Genomic DNA, 15,480 nt, shown 5'->3' with positions numbered 1-15,480 from the left:
GTGATCTTTGTTTGAATGTGAGCACAACTTGCTTTCTCTGGGAAGATGTGGGTCTTTGTAAGCGTAAGTGCCATGGCTAGGGAGGAGTGACATACACCGCGCTTTCCAGGCCAGTGCCTCACTGAGCCTCTGGATAGCTGGCATCAGTCGTGGAAAACTAGATTAGTTGCCTAGTTGGAGAGTAAAGTCTGTATTCTCTCTCTGAATTAATGTGGCTATTGCCTTTAGAGAGAGAGAGAAGCTTCCACCTGTGGACCACATAGGTTCTTGCAACTCTGTGGGAAAGTAAGTACTGAAGTTCCCAAGAGACTGAAGGTTCCTAAAAGAAACTTCAGGTTAGGACTAAAGAATCTGGCTATTGGTCTTGCCTTATTCTTTGGTTCAGAAACCTCACCTTCAAGAGTATTCAAATGCATGCCAGACTTTCCACCTTCCCTTCTTCCAGCTATTTCCTTTACTTCCTTTTCTGAGCAAATTCAATTCTAAAGTCACTGGGTGGGGTAGGTCAAGGGGCACATCCACTTGGCAGGGCAGCCTGAGTGAGATTATTAGTTTTGTTAGCACCATAACAAGTTACCACAGACTTCATATAAATTTGTCTCTTGTCTCTTGTCTCCCCAATCCACAAATGGTATTTAGAAGCAAAGATGTAGGTCTAGGTATGTCCATTGTAATTGGAGTGTCTCCATTCCTAGCGGCTGTCAGTGGATTGAGTTCATTCTACTTTCCTTACCTGTCACTTCTCAGATAGTAAGGATGGCAGGAGCCAGGTTTCTCACCATGTAACTACATGTAACCAGCCTTTTCTATTTCTGCCACTATCCAGTCCTGCATGGATGCCCTCCTCACAAGGGCTCTAATACTCCTTAGGCTGTTTTCACGTGGATGCTTCTTAACCTGCCCACGCCAATATCCCACCCTGCCCATGCCAAGTCCCTATGCTGTGCTGCTGCTCCATGTGGACAAGGACCCTTCTCAGGCTGCCTGATTGGGAACCCCACTTCCTCACACATACATTGTCTTCCTCCTCTTGCACTGGGCCTCTTTGTTGGGATATCCTCCATGGTAGGCAGAATGGTCCCCAAAGATGCCCACACCTAAGCTCTGGAACATGTGAGTGTTGTGTGGCAAAAGGAACTTTGTAAACAAATTGTCTTTTTTAAAATGGGGAGGTTATCCTGGATTATCTGGGTAGGTCCATGTAATCACAATGGCATTAGTGTGAAAAAGATAGGCAGGCAGAAAGATGGGAAAAATTCAGAACTCAAAAGGGACTTGGCTTGCTGTTGCTGGCTGAGGATGAGTTGGGGGAGCAGGGGTGCATGGGCATGAGTCAAGGAATAAGTGTGGCCTTCACAATCTGGGAAAGGTCCTCACATCTGAGGTAACTCCTAAAATTCCAAGAAATAATTCTGCCAGTGACTCCCAGGTTAAGAAACTGTATTCTCCCCTAGAGCCTCCATAAAGGAATGAAGTTCTGCTAACACCATATGAGCCGCAGAAGACCAGTGCTGGACTGAGGTTTTGTTTTTTGGTTTTTTTTTTTTTTTTTTTTTTTTGGTGATACTGTGGATTTAACCCATGGGTACGCTACCACTGAACTACACTCCCAGCCCTTTTAAATTCTGAAGCAGAGTCCTACTCAATTGCTAAGGCTGGCCTTGAACTTGAAATCCTGCTGCCTCAGCCTCCTGAGTAGCTGGGATTATAGGTGAATACCTGGTTATCAAAACAAACATCAACAATGGGCATCTTGAAAAAGTATGTGCTAGCCCAGAGGTGTCACTACTGTGACACTCCTGCCAAAGATACTTTGAATCCATTCAGGAGGATATACCTAGACCTACAAATTTAACAGTCTACAAATTCTGGACACTTCAAGTGTCCAAATTACAAAAAAAAAAAAAAACAAGTTAAAGCTTCTAGACCAAATGAACCAAAGAGATATACATGATAACCAAGTGTATAGGATCCTCTTCCTACAGAAGACATTGGGACAATCCTTGAGGCCTAACTTTGACCTTAAGATCTTACAGGGAACTATATTCATGCCGATTTCCTATTTGATACTTGCATGGTAATGTGCAGAAAACTATCGCAACTTACCCTCAAGTGGGTCAGGATAAAAAAGTTCCGTGTACAGTCCGCCCTCCACATCCAAGGGTTCCACATCCATGGAGTCAATCCCGGATCAAAAATATTCAGGAAAAATTGTGTACTGAACCTGTACAGACCTTTTTCTAGTCATTACTCCCAAACAATACAGTAAAACAACTGTGTACGTAACATTTGAATTACATTAGGTGTTACAAGTCGTTTAAAGGTGATTTAAAGTATATGGGAAGATATGCACAGGTCATATGCAAAGTTATACCTTTCTACCTAAAGGATTGAAGTACGTTCTGGATTTCAGAATCCTCAGGGGGTCCTGGAGCCAATCCTCCATGGATACTAAGGAATGACTACACTCACTCCTCTGTAAAATATTTTTTAAGTTTCAGACTTTAAAAGAATAAAACACATGCACATCAGTATTTCCTTCTCCTCCTCTATCCATAGAGACGTCTCCCTTCTCTCAAAGAAAAGTAGCCAAAGCAAATGCCAGTGCCTACAGTGTCTGAGTAGAGGGAGCTGAGGTACAGTGCGGTCACAGCCTGAACTGTACCCCACCTCCACCCCAATCCAGCTGCCTCTCCACTTAGTTTGCTGACCAAACCAATGCTAAAATTACCATTTCCACTGATGGTCCACAGTGCAAGCCACAGGAACGAAGTGACTAATAATTTCTTCAGATGAGTTTCTTCTCTGGTTTCTCACCTGGTGAACAGGGCAGTCAGCTCTGCTGCCTGTGGAAGTCACTAGTCCCTTAAAGCCCTTCCTCAGAAGAAGTATTTTAGGGTGAACTCTCCGATCACTCCCTTATAGCAAGCAGAGGAACTACCCTGTCTTCACTTTTTAAATGCAAAATAACGAAGGAATATGTGTGTATTATGAGCAGCAGCTAACAGAAAGGCTTCTCTTAACTGGACATAGCACAGAGGGCACCTCCTGGCTCTCCCTGATCCCTGCAAGTCCAGCAAACAACAAGCCAGAAGTATGGGCACTGCTCCGCTCCAGTGTCATCCCAGACCCAAGACAGGGCTGAGCCCTAGGGTCTGAAGTGATAAGAACTCCTTGAGGAATTAATTAGCACTCCTGATAAATATAAGAGCAACTGCCTGACAGACTTGGAGAAATTCAAACCCCTTCTTTTCCCATCAGTTTGTTAGTTTTGGGAACAACCTAATCATCTTTCATGCTTTTATATTGAGCAATCTCAAAAAAAGTCTCCAAAAAAATCACAATTATTTCACTATCCATTTTTCTATAAAACATCCACCCACAGCCAGCCAGGCATGGTTGTGTATACCTGTGATCCCAATGAGGCTGAGGCAGGAGGACTGCAAGTCTGAAGTCAGCCTCAGCTACTCAGTGAGACCTGTCTCAAAAAATAAAAGGGGCTGGGTACGGTGGTGCACACCTGAAATCCCAGCAGTTAGGGAGGCTGAGGCAGGAGGATCATGAGTTCAAAGGCAAGCTCACCAATTTAGCAAGGCCGTAAGTGAGATACTCTCTACTAAATTATTATTTTTTTTTAAAAGGGCTGTGGATGTGGTTCAGTGCCCCTGGGTTCAATCCTCAGTACCAAAAACTTCAATAAAGGGGCTGGAGGTGTAGCTCAGTGATAAAGTACCCATTTTGTCTCAAGTACAAAAAACTTTAAAAAACACTGCTACCCACAGTGAGTGTGTGTGCGTGTGTGTTAAAGCATCTTCTCATGCAGAGGGTAATGTGCCAAAACTCAATGCGAGAAGCTCCTTTATCACATTTCAGGGATTCACTGCCCATCTGCACAATTCATTCCAGGCTCCCAAGGTACAAGGATCCCACTAGGGTATGAGGGGACCAGTTACCCACAGGCCAGTTTCTAAAGTTCTAATCAAATGAGAACAGGTGCAGGAATCAGATAGGATCAAAACATGAGTCACTGTTGAGGGGGATGTGGCTTGGTCCTGGGCTTCAACTGGATGCCCCCAATAGGGTGTGCAAGTTACCCACCCGACAAGAAGGTGAGGGTGTCAAAGACTTTCCTTCGTAAGCTGCCAAGAACTGGGAGCGGGAGGCTCCTCATTTCAGCCCTGCGCTCTAGTGGCTCTCAGCGGGTCCAGTTCAGGGCTGAGCTCCCAACTCCCTAAGCTCTGCCTGTTTCTGTGAAAAGACACCAGAGGGAGCACCATTAGGTGCCTCTTTGCTGAAGAAACGCACGCAGGGAGGGGCAGGAGGCGGTAGTGACTGGGTATCCTGAGACACTGCCCTTGGAAAGCACGCTAGCACACTGACTCCCTTCTATTTCCCAACCTGTCCATCAGCTTTGGGCCAAATTTACATCCCACAACACAGGCATTTCTGTATGGGGGGGCCAAAGAAATGCAAAATCTTCAGCAATTATACAGATGAGGATTAAAAAAAAGAGAGTCCAGAAAGGAGCGATCTGCTTTGCAGCAGGTCTGTGGGCAAGACAGACGAGACATCCCTCCCGCCACATTTTTATGGTGAAAAGGACTGCGCTGCCAATCTCTTCAGAGCAGAAAGAAGCCCGAATGTGGATATTTCTCTCTCATTCTATTCACAGCCCTCAGCAATCAAAAACAGGGCCAGCTGCCACACGGAGGCCAAGCGGACCTCAGTGCTCCCTGCAGAGTCAGGCTGGGTGGGGAAGGTGCTGGCTGCAGTCCGCCCTCTCTGGGATGGTGTCATCAGCAGGCTTTCTGGAGAGCTGGCAGGGCTTTCACTCGTCACTGGTGGAGGGCAGACTCTGACTCACAGGGCTGGGGCGGGCCTGGGAATCTGCACTGCTCCCAAGATCCCAGGGGATGCTGCTGTGCAGAGGCAGGGGCCACCCGGTGGGGCTCAGGAAATAAGCAGACACCTGCCCCACACCTGACCCAGGAAGGAACACCAAGGGTTAAACGACCCTCCACTGTGCTGGGCTGAGGATAAGGACAAAATCTGCCCTCCTGCCACCCCGCTTCAGAAAGACGTCCTAATGTTAAGGGGCCAGACTTTAAAGTCCCAACACAGAGGGATCTGGAAGGACCCTCAATGATGCCACCAGGGGCTGTGTGTACCAGGGTGGGGCCAGTGCTGGCTGGGCAGAGCAAGAGCAGAAGGAACAGGAGTCCACACGCAGCTCAACACACGTTTCGTCATCACTGGTGATTTTTCGCCTCTGTACACAGGTGCACACGTTCACATATATAATATGTAAAGCAACGGCTCTGTGTCGTTCACACATCCAAAACCTTTGTAAGATGGGAAAGCCTGACAACCCCGACACAAAGGACCAAGAAGAGCACTTCCAAAACAGAGGCTCCTCGCATGTGCTCCCCAGCTCCCCTGCCTGCACCCTAGTCCTCCAGCAGGAGCTCCAGCTCCTCCAGGGGCAGCCGCACGCGCAGCTCCTTCTCAGTCATCAGATCCAGGACCTCCTGCAGCTCGTCAGGGAAGTACTCCACGGCGTCCATGTACAACACCTAGTGCCAGGGAAAGACCTCTGTGAGAGTGGAGGGGTTCCAGCCAGCGTGCCCCCCACCCTGGCCCTCCACAGTCCACCTTCCCTTTCTCTTGGGCTTTCTTAGCTCAGGCAGCACTGGTCAGGAAGGACAGGGGACTCGACAGCAGTGAAAGCCAGTGAACACCAAGTGAGGCCCCGCTTACAGTGGGGCCAGAGGTGCTGGAGACCTGAGTCACTGTCTACTGACTCCGAATGTCTCCTGGCCTGGATGGGACATGGATCCCAACACTTTTGGCATCTAGGCTGAATTCTGGGCAGGTGTTAAGAGCCACATTTCAATGCAGGGCAAGGAAACGGACCACTGGGCTCTGACTCCACAGGGAACAGATCACTAGGATACGCCCTACATGTTCCCCAGGAAGGGGTACTGACAGCCCTGATGTCCAGACGATACTGGCTGGGCAGAGGCCTAGGAGAAAGGTCCTGAGGAATCTTAAGATACCATGGTGTGTAAAACCTACCTTTGCCCAGGGACAATTCTGAAGTGCTTTGTAGAACACACCTTTGCTTCTGTCTTTGTTTCCTAAGGAAGCCTGAGGGGAGGGCGAAAATACAAAAAAGATCAACTGAAGCAGAGCTCAGGCTTTAATAAAAAAGAAATTTAAAAAACAACAACAACAAAAAAAAACCAGCCCTCACATGGCATACAGCCCCAGCTGCGTAGGCAGGCTCTGTGGATGGCCCGGTACCATCACGGTGGCTGAAGGGAATGCGCCCAGATACCAGAAGATGCTCTCTAGGCCCCTGCTATGTGGTAGACATTTCCCTCTTCAAATGGCCCCATGTTGATGCTGAGCACTTTTATTAGCAATCCTGTTCCCCCTCCTGTACTGGGAACCACCTGCCTCATTCTGCATCTGCAAGATGAAGCTGGTGAACTTGATAAGTTGTGCAAATGAAAAAAACCTTTGCTTTAGTACGTGCCACTGGATGAAAGCTGTCTTTTAGAGAAATGAAATAATCAGGACTATCTCATTTCTCCAATAGCTTACCCCATTTGCCAGATTTCACCTTATTAAATTTTTCCATCAGAAATTTCAGTCTGAGTGTGTGCAGGTTCTCAGCCGGCCTTCTCTCTAGATCTAAAACCTTCATCTCAAAGTCAGCCACCACTGTGTTTCCAGCCCAGTGTGGAAGGAGCCATTGCTGGGGACCTCTCCTGACCTTCCTGGGAAGCCAGCTACCCAGGACAGTACCTGCTGGCTGGCGTGAGCAGAGCCCCGGGAGCTCAAGTCTGTCTCTGTGCTTGTCCACCCAGCCTGCTCCCTCAGGATCGTGTTCTAGTGGACACTGGCTCTCCCTAGCCACACAGCCAGCATGCTGCAGCCAGCAGAGAAGGAAGAGCTAATGACTGGGCTCCTGGAAACCTGGACTGCAGCATCCAGAGATCCAAACTGCTGCTCGGGAACTCCATTTTTCAATCTTGAAGGTTCACTCCCACGGTCACAAGGGACTACAGCTTGGACTGTAACAACATCTATGAGAACCCTGCTTTGGGCAAGGCTCAACGTCTCCAAGAGCCAGCCACAAGGCTCAGGAGACTCCCATGTGTCCTTTCTACTGAATGCCTCCAGTTCTGAGGCTGGGCCACTCAATTCACAACTAAGCAGCCGGTGTGCTCCTTCCCACGTCAGTATGCGTCAATGTCCTCTCCTAACTCCTGACTAAACTGAACCTTTTCTTCCTTTTTGAAAGAATAAGAAAAACTATATTACTATGTCTTCTACCAAGTGCAGAATCCTGGAGCCCAATAAACCACTATACTCTTTTCAGTGGCATTTCCTTCATCAACAGGCCACAGGAAAACACTGTCCTTTTCTGCATCAGGGGTGGAAGAGCTTGATGCCAGGTGAGAACTCAGTGGTGACCATGTGTTTTCTACCCATGATTTTGTATTCTAAGACACGGCCTTGGACATGCCTTCACCTGTGGGTAGAGCAAGCCTCAAGTGAGAGAAGAGTCCATGGCCACTACCAGCTCTCCTGGTCCCTCTATCACCATCTAAATGTCATCTTAACACCCAAGACTCCTTGTAAGATTCCTTCAGGAATGAAACATAACTGGGGGGGTGATACACTCTTTTCTGGAGTTTCTGTGACACTCCTGTCACCCCCACGGTATTATGACTGGGTAAATGTGTGTCCTCAGGCAAGCCAGGAGCACCTGAGGGCACCAACTGAGTCTCTGCATGGAACCAAAGAAGACAGAGCTGATGAAGGAAGAGAGCTGCTCTTGCTCACCGGGGCCAACCATCTGCCGGGCATTTACTAAAAGAGAGGATCCCAGTTATAAATATCTACCTTTTGCCAGTCAGAAGCATCTCCCAAGAAACTGAGAGCCACTGTTGGGAAGGTAACCCTCACCTCAGTCTCCAAGACTCCATGAAGACTGGAATCTTAACTCTGATAATTAACAAACGTGGCTGGCCTAGCCTCGTATATGTGAACCGACGCTTTGTACTTCTCTCTGAAGCCCCTTTCCCACTTTAGTTACCTGATTTTTACTGGCTTTACAGATCACTAATTCTGGAGGTCACGGAGCTGAGCTATATATTCTTAGTCTCTCACAAGCTGAGCTACAGATGACACCTCTGACACGTGGGTCATGATTGTAACAGCTGCCTAGGTTACTTTTCAGGGACTTGGCAAATTTGTTGAAACCACCAACTCTTCATTTGGGCCTGCGCAGGTGTCCAGTAGAGACCTTTTGCCATCAGAGGGCCAAAATCTCTACCTTCTTCAGATCGTGCACCTCTGTTTTCTGTACATGTGTCTCATAAAGAGCCATGAAGTTTCATTACATGTGCATGAAACACAGATTACTTCATCTTCCAATCATTCTCCCCACACCACAGATCACCCTGCTTCTTTACCCCATAAATATCCAACACACCTACCCTCAGGCAGGGAGATGTGTGGCCTCCTACTCCAACTCAGCTGCCTTGTGAATAACTCTTTTGAAAATTTGTTTCAGCGACTGGCATCCTATGCAGTGGGCAAATGGTCACACTTTACCATCTCTGTGCACATCCTGATCCTGCCAATGAGTCTTCAGAGGGGCAGGACAGGGCTCACACAGAGGCGCCCCCTTCCTTCACCCTCAGCCCCCAGAGCCGAGTCGCGCACACGTAAGGAACATGGAGGCCAGCCTCCCTGGAGCAGCTCCCGTGTCAGCCGTGAGCGGGGCACCACAGTTCTCCTCTCCCTAGGAGGGAAGAACACCAGTGGCCATGTGGAGTGGCAGCCACCACCAGGCCGCCTCGGCACACCTACCAAGTGGTCTGCACTCGCCCATTTTGCAAAGCTGTTTGGTGCTTAGTCTGGTATTCTGTGCCTTCCTCTCTGAGACACTCCACCTCGACGGGGGAAGCAACACCTCTAAGAAAATGAGAAGGTGGAAGTCTTCACACTTTTGCAAAACTTGATTCTCTTTTCTCATCTCATTATAAACTTATCTGAGCAACTGTTAGCTCACAGAATTTTTTCAAGCAATTTGACAAAACTGATATCCATTTTCCTCCAATAAAATGTCATCTCTCTATAATACTCCCCTTATGAGTTGCTGGCACTATGAGAAGTTTACTCATTCACCCCAGGAGGGCAGCTGAAAAGAATCTCTTCCCTCCCACCAGCCCTCCTCAATGGTGGCCTCTCAATACGGCCTGAACTCTGCCCGCTATCAACAGGATGGCACAAGGAACTGTACTGAGGGTAAAAGAAATCTAGTGATTAACCATTTAGAAATGCCACTGTTTCTTTTTCATGTAGCAAGACTTCTTTCATCAGCCCCATGGAATCAGCTAACTAGCTTATCAATACTTACATTTCCTTCCTTATTGTGTAGGAAATGACCAAAAAAATCTTCAAAGTAACTGCAACTTTAGCCAAAACAACAACAAAAAAGTCTGGTTGAAATGTTAGTATCTATGCAGAACAATGCACTGGAAGATCCTAAAACTGAGGCTTTAACTGGCTAAGTCCCAATCTGAGTGGAGAGTTTGAACTGCTGTTAGTCCACTTCCTTTTCCTTGCATATTCTCCACAGCCAAAAGTAAGTTTTCAATCCCTCAATCATTTTTGCAGTGAAAGAAGCAAGCAAGTCAGTCCGTACATAGGTCCAGGGAAGGCTCTAGCGGAGGCAACCCACCAGCCCAGCCCCAGGTCTCACCCTTCACGGGGCCCACGGCTCTTCTCGTGGCACTTGCAGCCTACATTTAGGCTCTAATCTGGTTTCTTCGTGTGTTTAATTGATAAAGTGCTAGGCGCCCACCCAGACAATTCAGGAACCATGAAACAAAGTCACTGCTCTAATTAATCCTTAGCTTCAACACCACTTTTGCAAACAAATTCCATAAGAGTCTAGATCTTTTTGCCAAGTCAATGGTATTTTTTAGTCTACAACCCAATTAAACCTAGCTCACAGCAGAGACTCAATAAAAATACTATAAATTTGCTCTTACCCTACCTTTACCTATAAAAGACTGGAGAAATTACACTGGCAAATTTGGAAGCTAACCCCACTTAAACCTACAGATTTCCCATTGTTTCGGAAGAGTGACAAGAGCATTAATGTTGAAAAAATCAGAGCAGGGTTCTGGCAAAAGCCCAGTCCTCCAGTCCTCCAGATTCTTCTGCACCTAGTCATCTCTGGCAAACAAGAAGCACCCTTGCAGCCACGAAAGCACATAGCACAGGACCCCTTAAGCTTCCATTTCACACAAATCACAAAATCTTGAGTTTCTGGATCTAAAGAACAAACACAAAGGAAATGTACAAACTTTTGTAGTAATTCATTTTTGATGCAACTTCTACCCCCTAGGATTAACCCATTTTTCCTGTATATGCCAATGAATAGCTGTCGTGAGGTGATGGATGTATCCTCCTGATCCCTCAGGTCTTCAGCACATGGCCCCTTTCAGAGGTCAGGGAGGTATACATAGATAAATTCTGGAGTGTCCAGTGGAGACCTTTTGCCGTCAGAGAGCCAAACCTCTCCTAACCCTGTCTGTCATCTCTTTAAAACACCCCAGCTTTGTCTTGTGTCAAATGCTCAAATTCTCTGATGAAATTTTTGAGAATTTGTCCTGATGGAATAATCAGGGATACATAAAACCTATGAATAAAGGTCACTTCTGGCTTCTAAAAGGTACAACATTCACCAGAGGTCAGCTGGATGTGAGTGGCCTTGAACTAAAGCAACAAGCAGAAGGCCTAGAAGACTATGTCCTCAAGAACCAGGCAACCTGGAAACAGTGGACGAGGCCAGCTCAGGGCCAGGCCCCAGACCCAAAGCAAAGCGAGTTAAGCCTGTGTAGTCAGAGAAGCACCTTCCTGTCTGCACCCTCACGTTGACAAAATTAAATGGTGCTTCACCATTTAAGTGAACACAATCTGCTTGAAAATGTCTACTTGAAAAACCACATTCTAAACTAAATTTTATTTCTAATAACAAAACAGAATCAGAAAATTCTTATGTGTAGAATATAAAGAATTTAGGTTCCCTTCAAAGGAAAGCTCTTAGACCATTTTTCAAGTTGCTGACTCAATGAAATCAACTCAAAGAAACCAACATTAAGTTCTGCTACACTACTTACTGGTTTTGTTCTACCAAATAATCTGAGTAAATATGCAATCCCCGCCCCTTCACAAGTCCTGAGAGGCCTGATGCTGTTCCCTCAGGGTTCCCACACCAGGGAGGCTTGAGGCCCTCCCAGCAGCAGCTCTGGGCCTTGTACACTTTTGCACTTAAAAAGGAAGAAGCAGAATTCTATTCAAACAAAAACAAAAGTCGAAATATTTTCTTACCAAAAAATTCAAATACATCCTCCACAGTAAGGGGCACTGGCTGCCGTGGTCACTCCGCACTGCGTTCTCAAACAGGGCTCTGATCCGATGTGTTAAGCCGGTCTCTGGGATGGTGGCGTGGATCTCTCTACCTCCCACCCTGCAAGGCAAGGGCTCATGTAACCAAAACACGTCCTCTCTGCTATGTGACCTGCAGGAAGGGATGCTCTAGTGACAACAAAGGTCAGCAACAGCTAGGTCACAGTGTGTCAGGGGAGTGCTGTCCTTCAAGTGTGTGGTGGCACCAAGTACAGGCACAATGTGATTTCTGGAAAGCAGTGGCCAGGGTTCTGTGGTTTCTGCCCCACACGAAGACTGTCCAGAAGTCACAAATTCTTTGCTTCTCTCTTTTCTAAAGATGCTGCCCTACCCTGAAATCAGAATACAAACTCTACTCCCCAGGAAGGAAAGACCTTTCCATTCAAAGTAGATGAGGTAAGATTTACATGCAGTGAAAAATCCCAATGTAAGAAATAAAAATCAAGCAAAATGAAACACTACTCAATGGAAATTCTACCTTATTTATAAGGTTGCAGTGAAACCACAACAGAGATTCCAGAAGAAACAATGATGCCTAAACTAATATGTTCACAGGACTATCATTTACTTTTGGATATAATACACTGCGTCAAAAGACAGCATGTGAAGCAGACAGGGCTTCCTAAGGAAACAGTGACAGCAGCTAGCAATTACCACGCATTGTCTCTGGGCCAAGCACTTACCTCACTGACCCGTCAGAGCAACCATAGGAGGCGGGCGGGTTCTTTAACTATTCTCATTTGACAGAGAGGAGCCTATAAGAGGGTGAAGCAACTTGCCTGAGGTCACCCAGCTGCTAACCAATAGAGCTGGCACTGGAATCAGAGAAGTGACCCCCCAGAGTCAGGCCCTCAACCACTGTGCTTTCACATAGCTTTTCAGACACTCTGATGGCCTGCCAGGTACACACCAAAAGCAACACATGCCCCAAGAGGCCCAGCCCAGGAAGACAGCCACCAAAGCCTCTCAAGAAAGATGCTGCTATGCTTTCTAAGTCCCTTGTTCATCTTCAGTGTGTTCTCTACAGCACTCAGGGCGCTCACAGCAGGTGCTCGAGACCCTGCACCCCATCCACTCCTGAGATCTGGCAAAGGCGAAGGAAAATGGCAAGCACCCCAGAGAGGTTTGGGAAGTACACAAACAAGACGGCCTATAGTTACCTCTGAACAGTTTCTACCAGTCTTTTCCTCATTTTCTCAGCTTCAATTGCAAATAACCACGGCTCCATGGGTTTGGCAGACCTGGTCATTGCATCAAAGAATTTTCTGGTCTTGCTAGCACTGTGAGACTTATTCTGAATCTGAACATATGACCTCCAAAGAACCTGGTTGCCGGGATACAGCCTCAAAGCCTCCGAGAGCGCCTCTCGTAGCGGAGTCAAAGGGTAAACATTAACTTTCATGTGGAACCTCAGCAGACTTGTGTGCATCAGCGTGATGGCTTCAAGAACACTGGTCAGATTCTGGGAGCTGGCACCGTCCTCCATGCCAGAGCCTTCTGAGAAAACAGAACCCTTCAGTTTGGCAAATAGCTGTTCATATATCTGCACGGCAGCATCAATCCCTACGGTCAAATACTGGAACAGCATAAAGCATTTGACCAAGCTACTCAGGCAGTTCAAGGAGTCAGCAGGAGTTGGATCAGAGACACAGCTCTTACCCAAACAGTCTTGTAGCGCATGCTCGTAAGCCTTTCGAGCTTTCAAAACATTAGTGGGTAAGACCTGCCCAGTGAAGGGCCCGTAGGGACTGCTCTCTGTCAGTCGGGTTAGTATGTGAACAGCTCGGGCCGTGGTGGCCCCTGACAAGTCCAGTGACAGCTCCACCTCCAGCTCAGCATAGAGGAGACTGAGTTCACAAAGTTCACGGTCCTTCAGCTCGCTGCTGCCCACCATACTGAGGGCTGTATCAAAAACTTTTCGGGCATCCTCTATGTTGCCAAGCAACCACTCCAGATGTGCGTACTGCTTCCAGAGGCAAAAATTATTACGGTTTTCTGGCTCTTTAAGGAGATTCTTGGCTAATTTTTTGCAGTTCTTCCCCTGTGACTTTAATCTCTTCTTGTTTTTAGTGTGCAGACACCAAATGACCTACAAGACAGAAATAATCAAGAATGACTCTGGGTGCTCTGTTATTTCCAAGCAGTCTCTTTGTAATGTCAACTTTAGAAAACACCAACAGCAAAGGTCTCTACACTTCCTTTCCTGGGTGTTTGGTAAACACCGAGGCTCTCTGAGCTAAAAAAGAAACCAGGATTTTACCAAGGCCTCAGGAGCCCAACATTAACACATCCAGGTTTCCATTTCAAATCTCTATAAACAAAGTTGATACACTTCAAATGTTCTTCTTCCAAAGAGACGTGGCCACCACATTTTATCAAAGACACTATTTTAACACAACTTGGTATGCATAAGCTGTAGTTAGCTTCAGAACTCTGAATGTTAAGAGTCAGTACTAACTATGGCCAGCAGAGGGCAGAGCAGCAGGCTGAGACTCACTTTTGAGCAGATAGCTATACCGCTCAGGATAAGTAGCTTATTTATCTATTCTAATAAGCACATAAATCCTTTAACCCTGCTTAAGCTGACTCTGGTTCTTAACACCAACTGCCAACATCATCGCAGGCATCTGGTAAGAACCTCCTCGTGACAGCTCCAGCACTGAGCCCTGGACTGGCCCCTGCTTTCCTCTTCCCTGCAGCCCCTCTGAAGGGCAGCCATGCACAACGTGCCTTCAGGAGTCGTCATGGTTCCTGGAGCAGCACTTGGGGCCTTGCAATGCCATCTGTAACACTGATGTGAAATGAAAAAGCCCCAAACCCGGGCAGGAGGCAGCTGGAGTTACCTTTGCAATCTCGTACCGTAACCAGGAGAAGCAGAGCTGAGACTTTTGCTTGCCCGAAAACAAAGGCATCACAAGGTGGAAGACATTGCGAATGAACTCCTCGCCCTCTCGATTGTGACCCCTGGTCCAGCGGAGAGAGCCCAACCGGTCCATGCAGCCAACACAGCTAATGCCAGAAAATGAAAGGTTGAAAAAAGTCAAGGGCTTTTCATCACAGAGTCCACTATCAAAGATGCTGCTCTCATCCATGGCCAGGTACAGGCAGGAGGCTGGAGGGACAAAGCCAGAAGGCACACCCAAGAACTGCAGAAAGGCCTCGATCAACTGGAACTGAAGCTCTTGGCTGGAAAGCCTGATCAGAGATTGTCCAATATCATCAAACAACACCTGTATCAAAGGCAGAATAAAGGGATCCATTTAATGAAATGAACAAACACACAAGACTTCTGTCTTCACATTTTTTCACATTTCTTTTTATATGGAGGTACTAATGATTCAACATGACTCAAATTAAAGTAAATCTTATATAGAACTAAGTTTTCTGCAAAATACAAAAAAGCTGGATGCCGCCCAAGGCCTCCCAGACAGCTGGAGAACCACTAGCAGCCCAAGACTACTAGCACTTTCACACCTCTGGGGAGAACTGTGAAGGCAGACAGGCACAAACAGGCTCAAGCCGACCACTTCCAAAGAATCCTGCTGGATTCATAGGAGAGACTGACCATGTTCCCTTCAAAAAGCACACATAATTGCTTTTATAGTTACTATAACAAACCTTTGTATCTTAAGGTAAAAAAAATTCTATTTGAGAATTTTTTTTGTCCAAATTTTCTTCAGAAAATGAAAACTGCAGATAAACAGGCACAGGTAAGAAGAAAATGACAAGAGCATTTAAGAGCCCAATACCAACTGTACATGTTCACAGCTGATTTCACGTAATTGTTTTAAAACATCTAAGCCAAGGACGCCCACTGCTCTTTGCTTCAAGGTACTTGCTGCTTGTCTGATTCATCTCTGTGGCTCTCGGCAGAGGAAATCAAAATGCAAACACAATAAACTTGGGACTCAATGAATCAAACCATCAATTAATCAAAAAGATTTTGTTCCCCAGGCCTGGACTAGAGAAAAAGCTAAATGACAA

General features: G+C 46.7%; 1 protein-coding gene across 5 annotated transcripts in view; it reads right to left on the bottom strand.

The window, feature by feature from the left end:
• Nucleotides 1-5,231: 5,231 nt before the first annotated feature.
• Nucleotides 5,232-15,480, bottom strand: part of Nrde2 (NRDE-2, necessary for RNA interference, domain containing) — a 43,945-nt gene continuing 33,696 nt past the window's right edge. Inside the window, exons 10-14 of one of the 5 annotated variants that reach the window (XM_027931504.2) lie at nucleotides 14,340-14,726; nucleotides 12,657-13,585; nucleotides 11,419-11,557; nucleotides 6,076-6,147; nucleotides 5,232-5,573 (exon numbers count right to left, since the gene is read on the bottom strand). In XM_027931504.2, coding sequence (XP_027787305.2) covers nucleotides 5,448-5,573; nucleotides 6,076-6,147; nucleotides 11,419-11,557; nucleotides 12,657-13,585; nucleotides 14,340-14,726 — 1,653 coding nt within the window. In that variant the 3' untranslated portion in view covers nucleotides 5,232-5,447. The other 4 variants (XR_003582214.2, XM_071607610.1, XR_011706538.1 and 1 more) reach the window with 4 other exon arrangements.

The sequence above is a fragment of the Marmota flaviventris genome, chromosome 2, assembly GCF_047511675.1.
Source record: "Marmota flaviventris isolate mMarFla1 chromosome 2, mMarFla1.hap1, whole genome shotgun sequence".
NCBI lineage: Eukaryota > Metazoa > Chordata > Mammalia > Rodentia > Sciuridae > Marmota > Marmota flaviventris.
The sequence above is the reverse complement of the archived record's forward strand: the minus strand, read 5'-3'. Positions and strand labels throughout refer to the sequence as shown.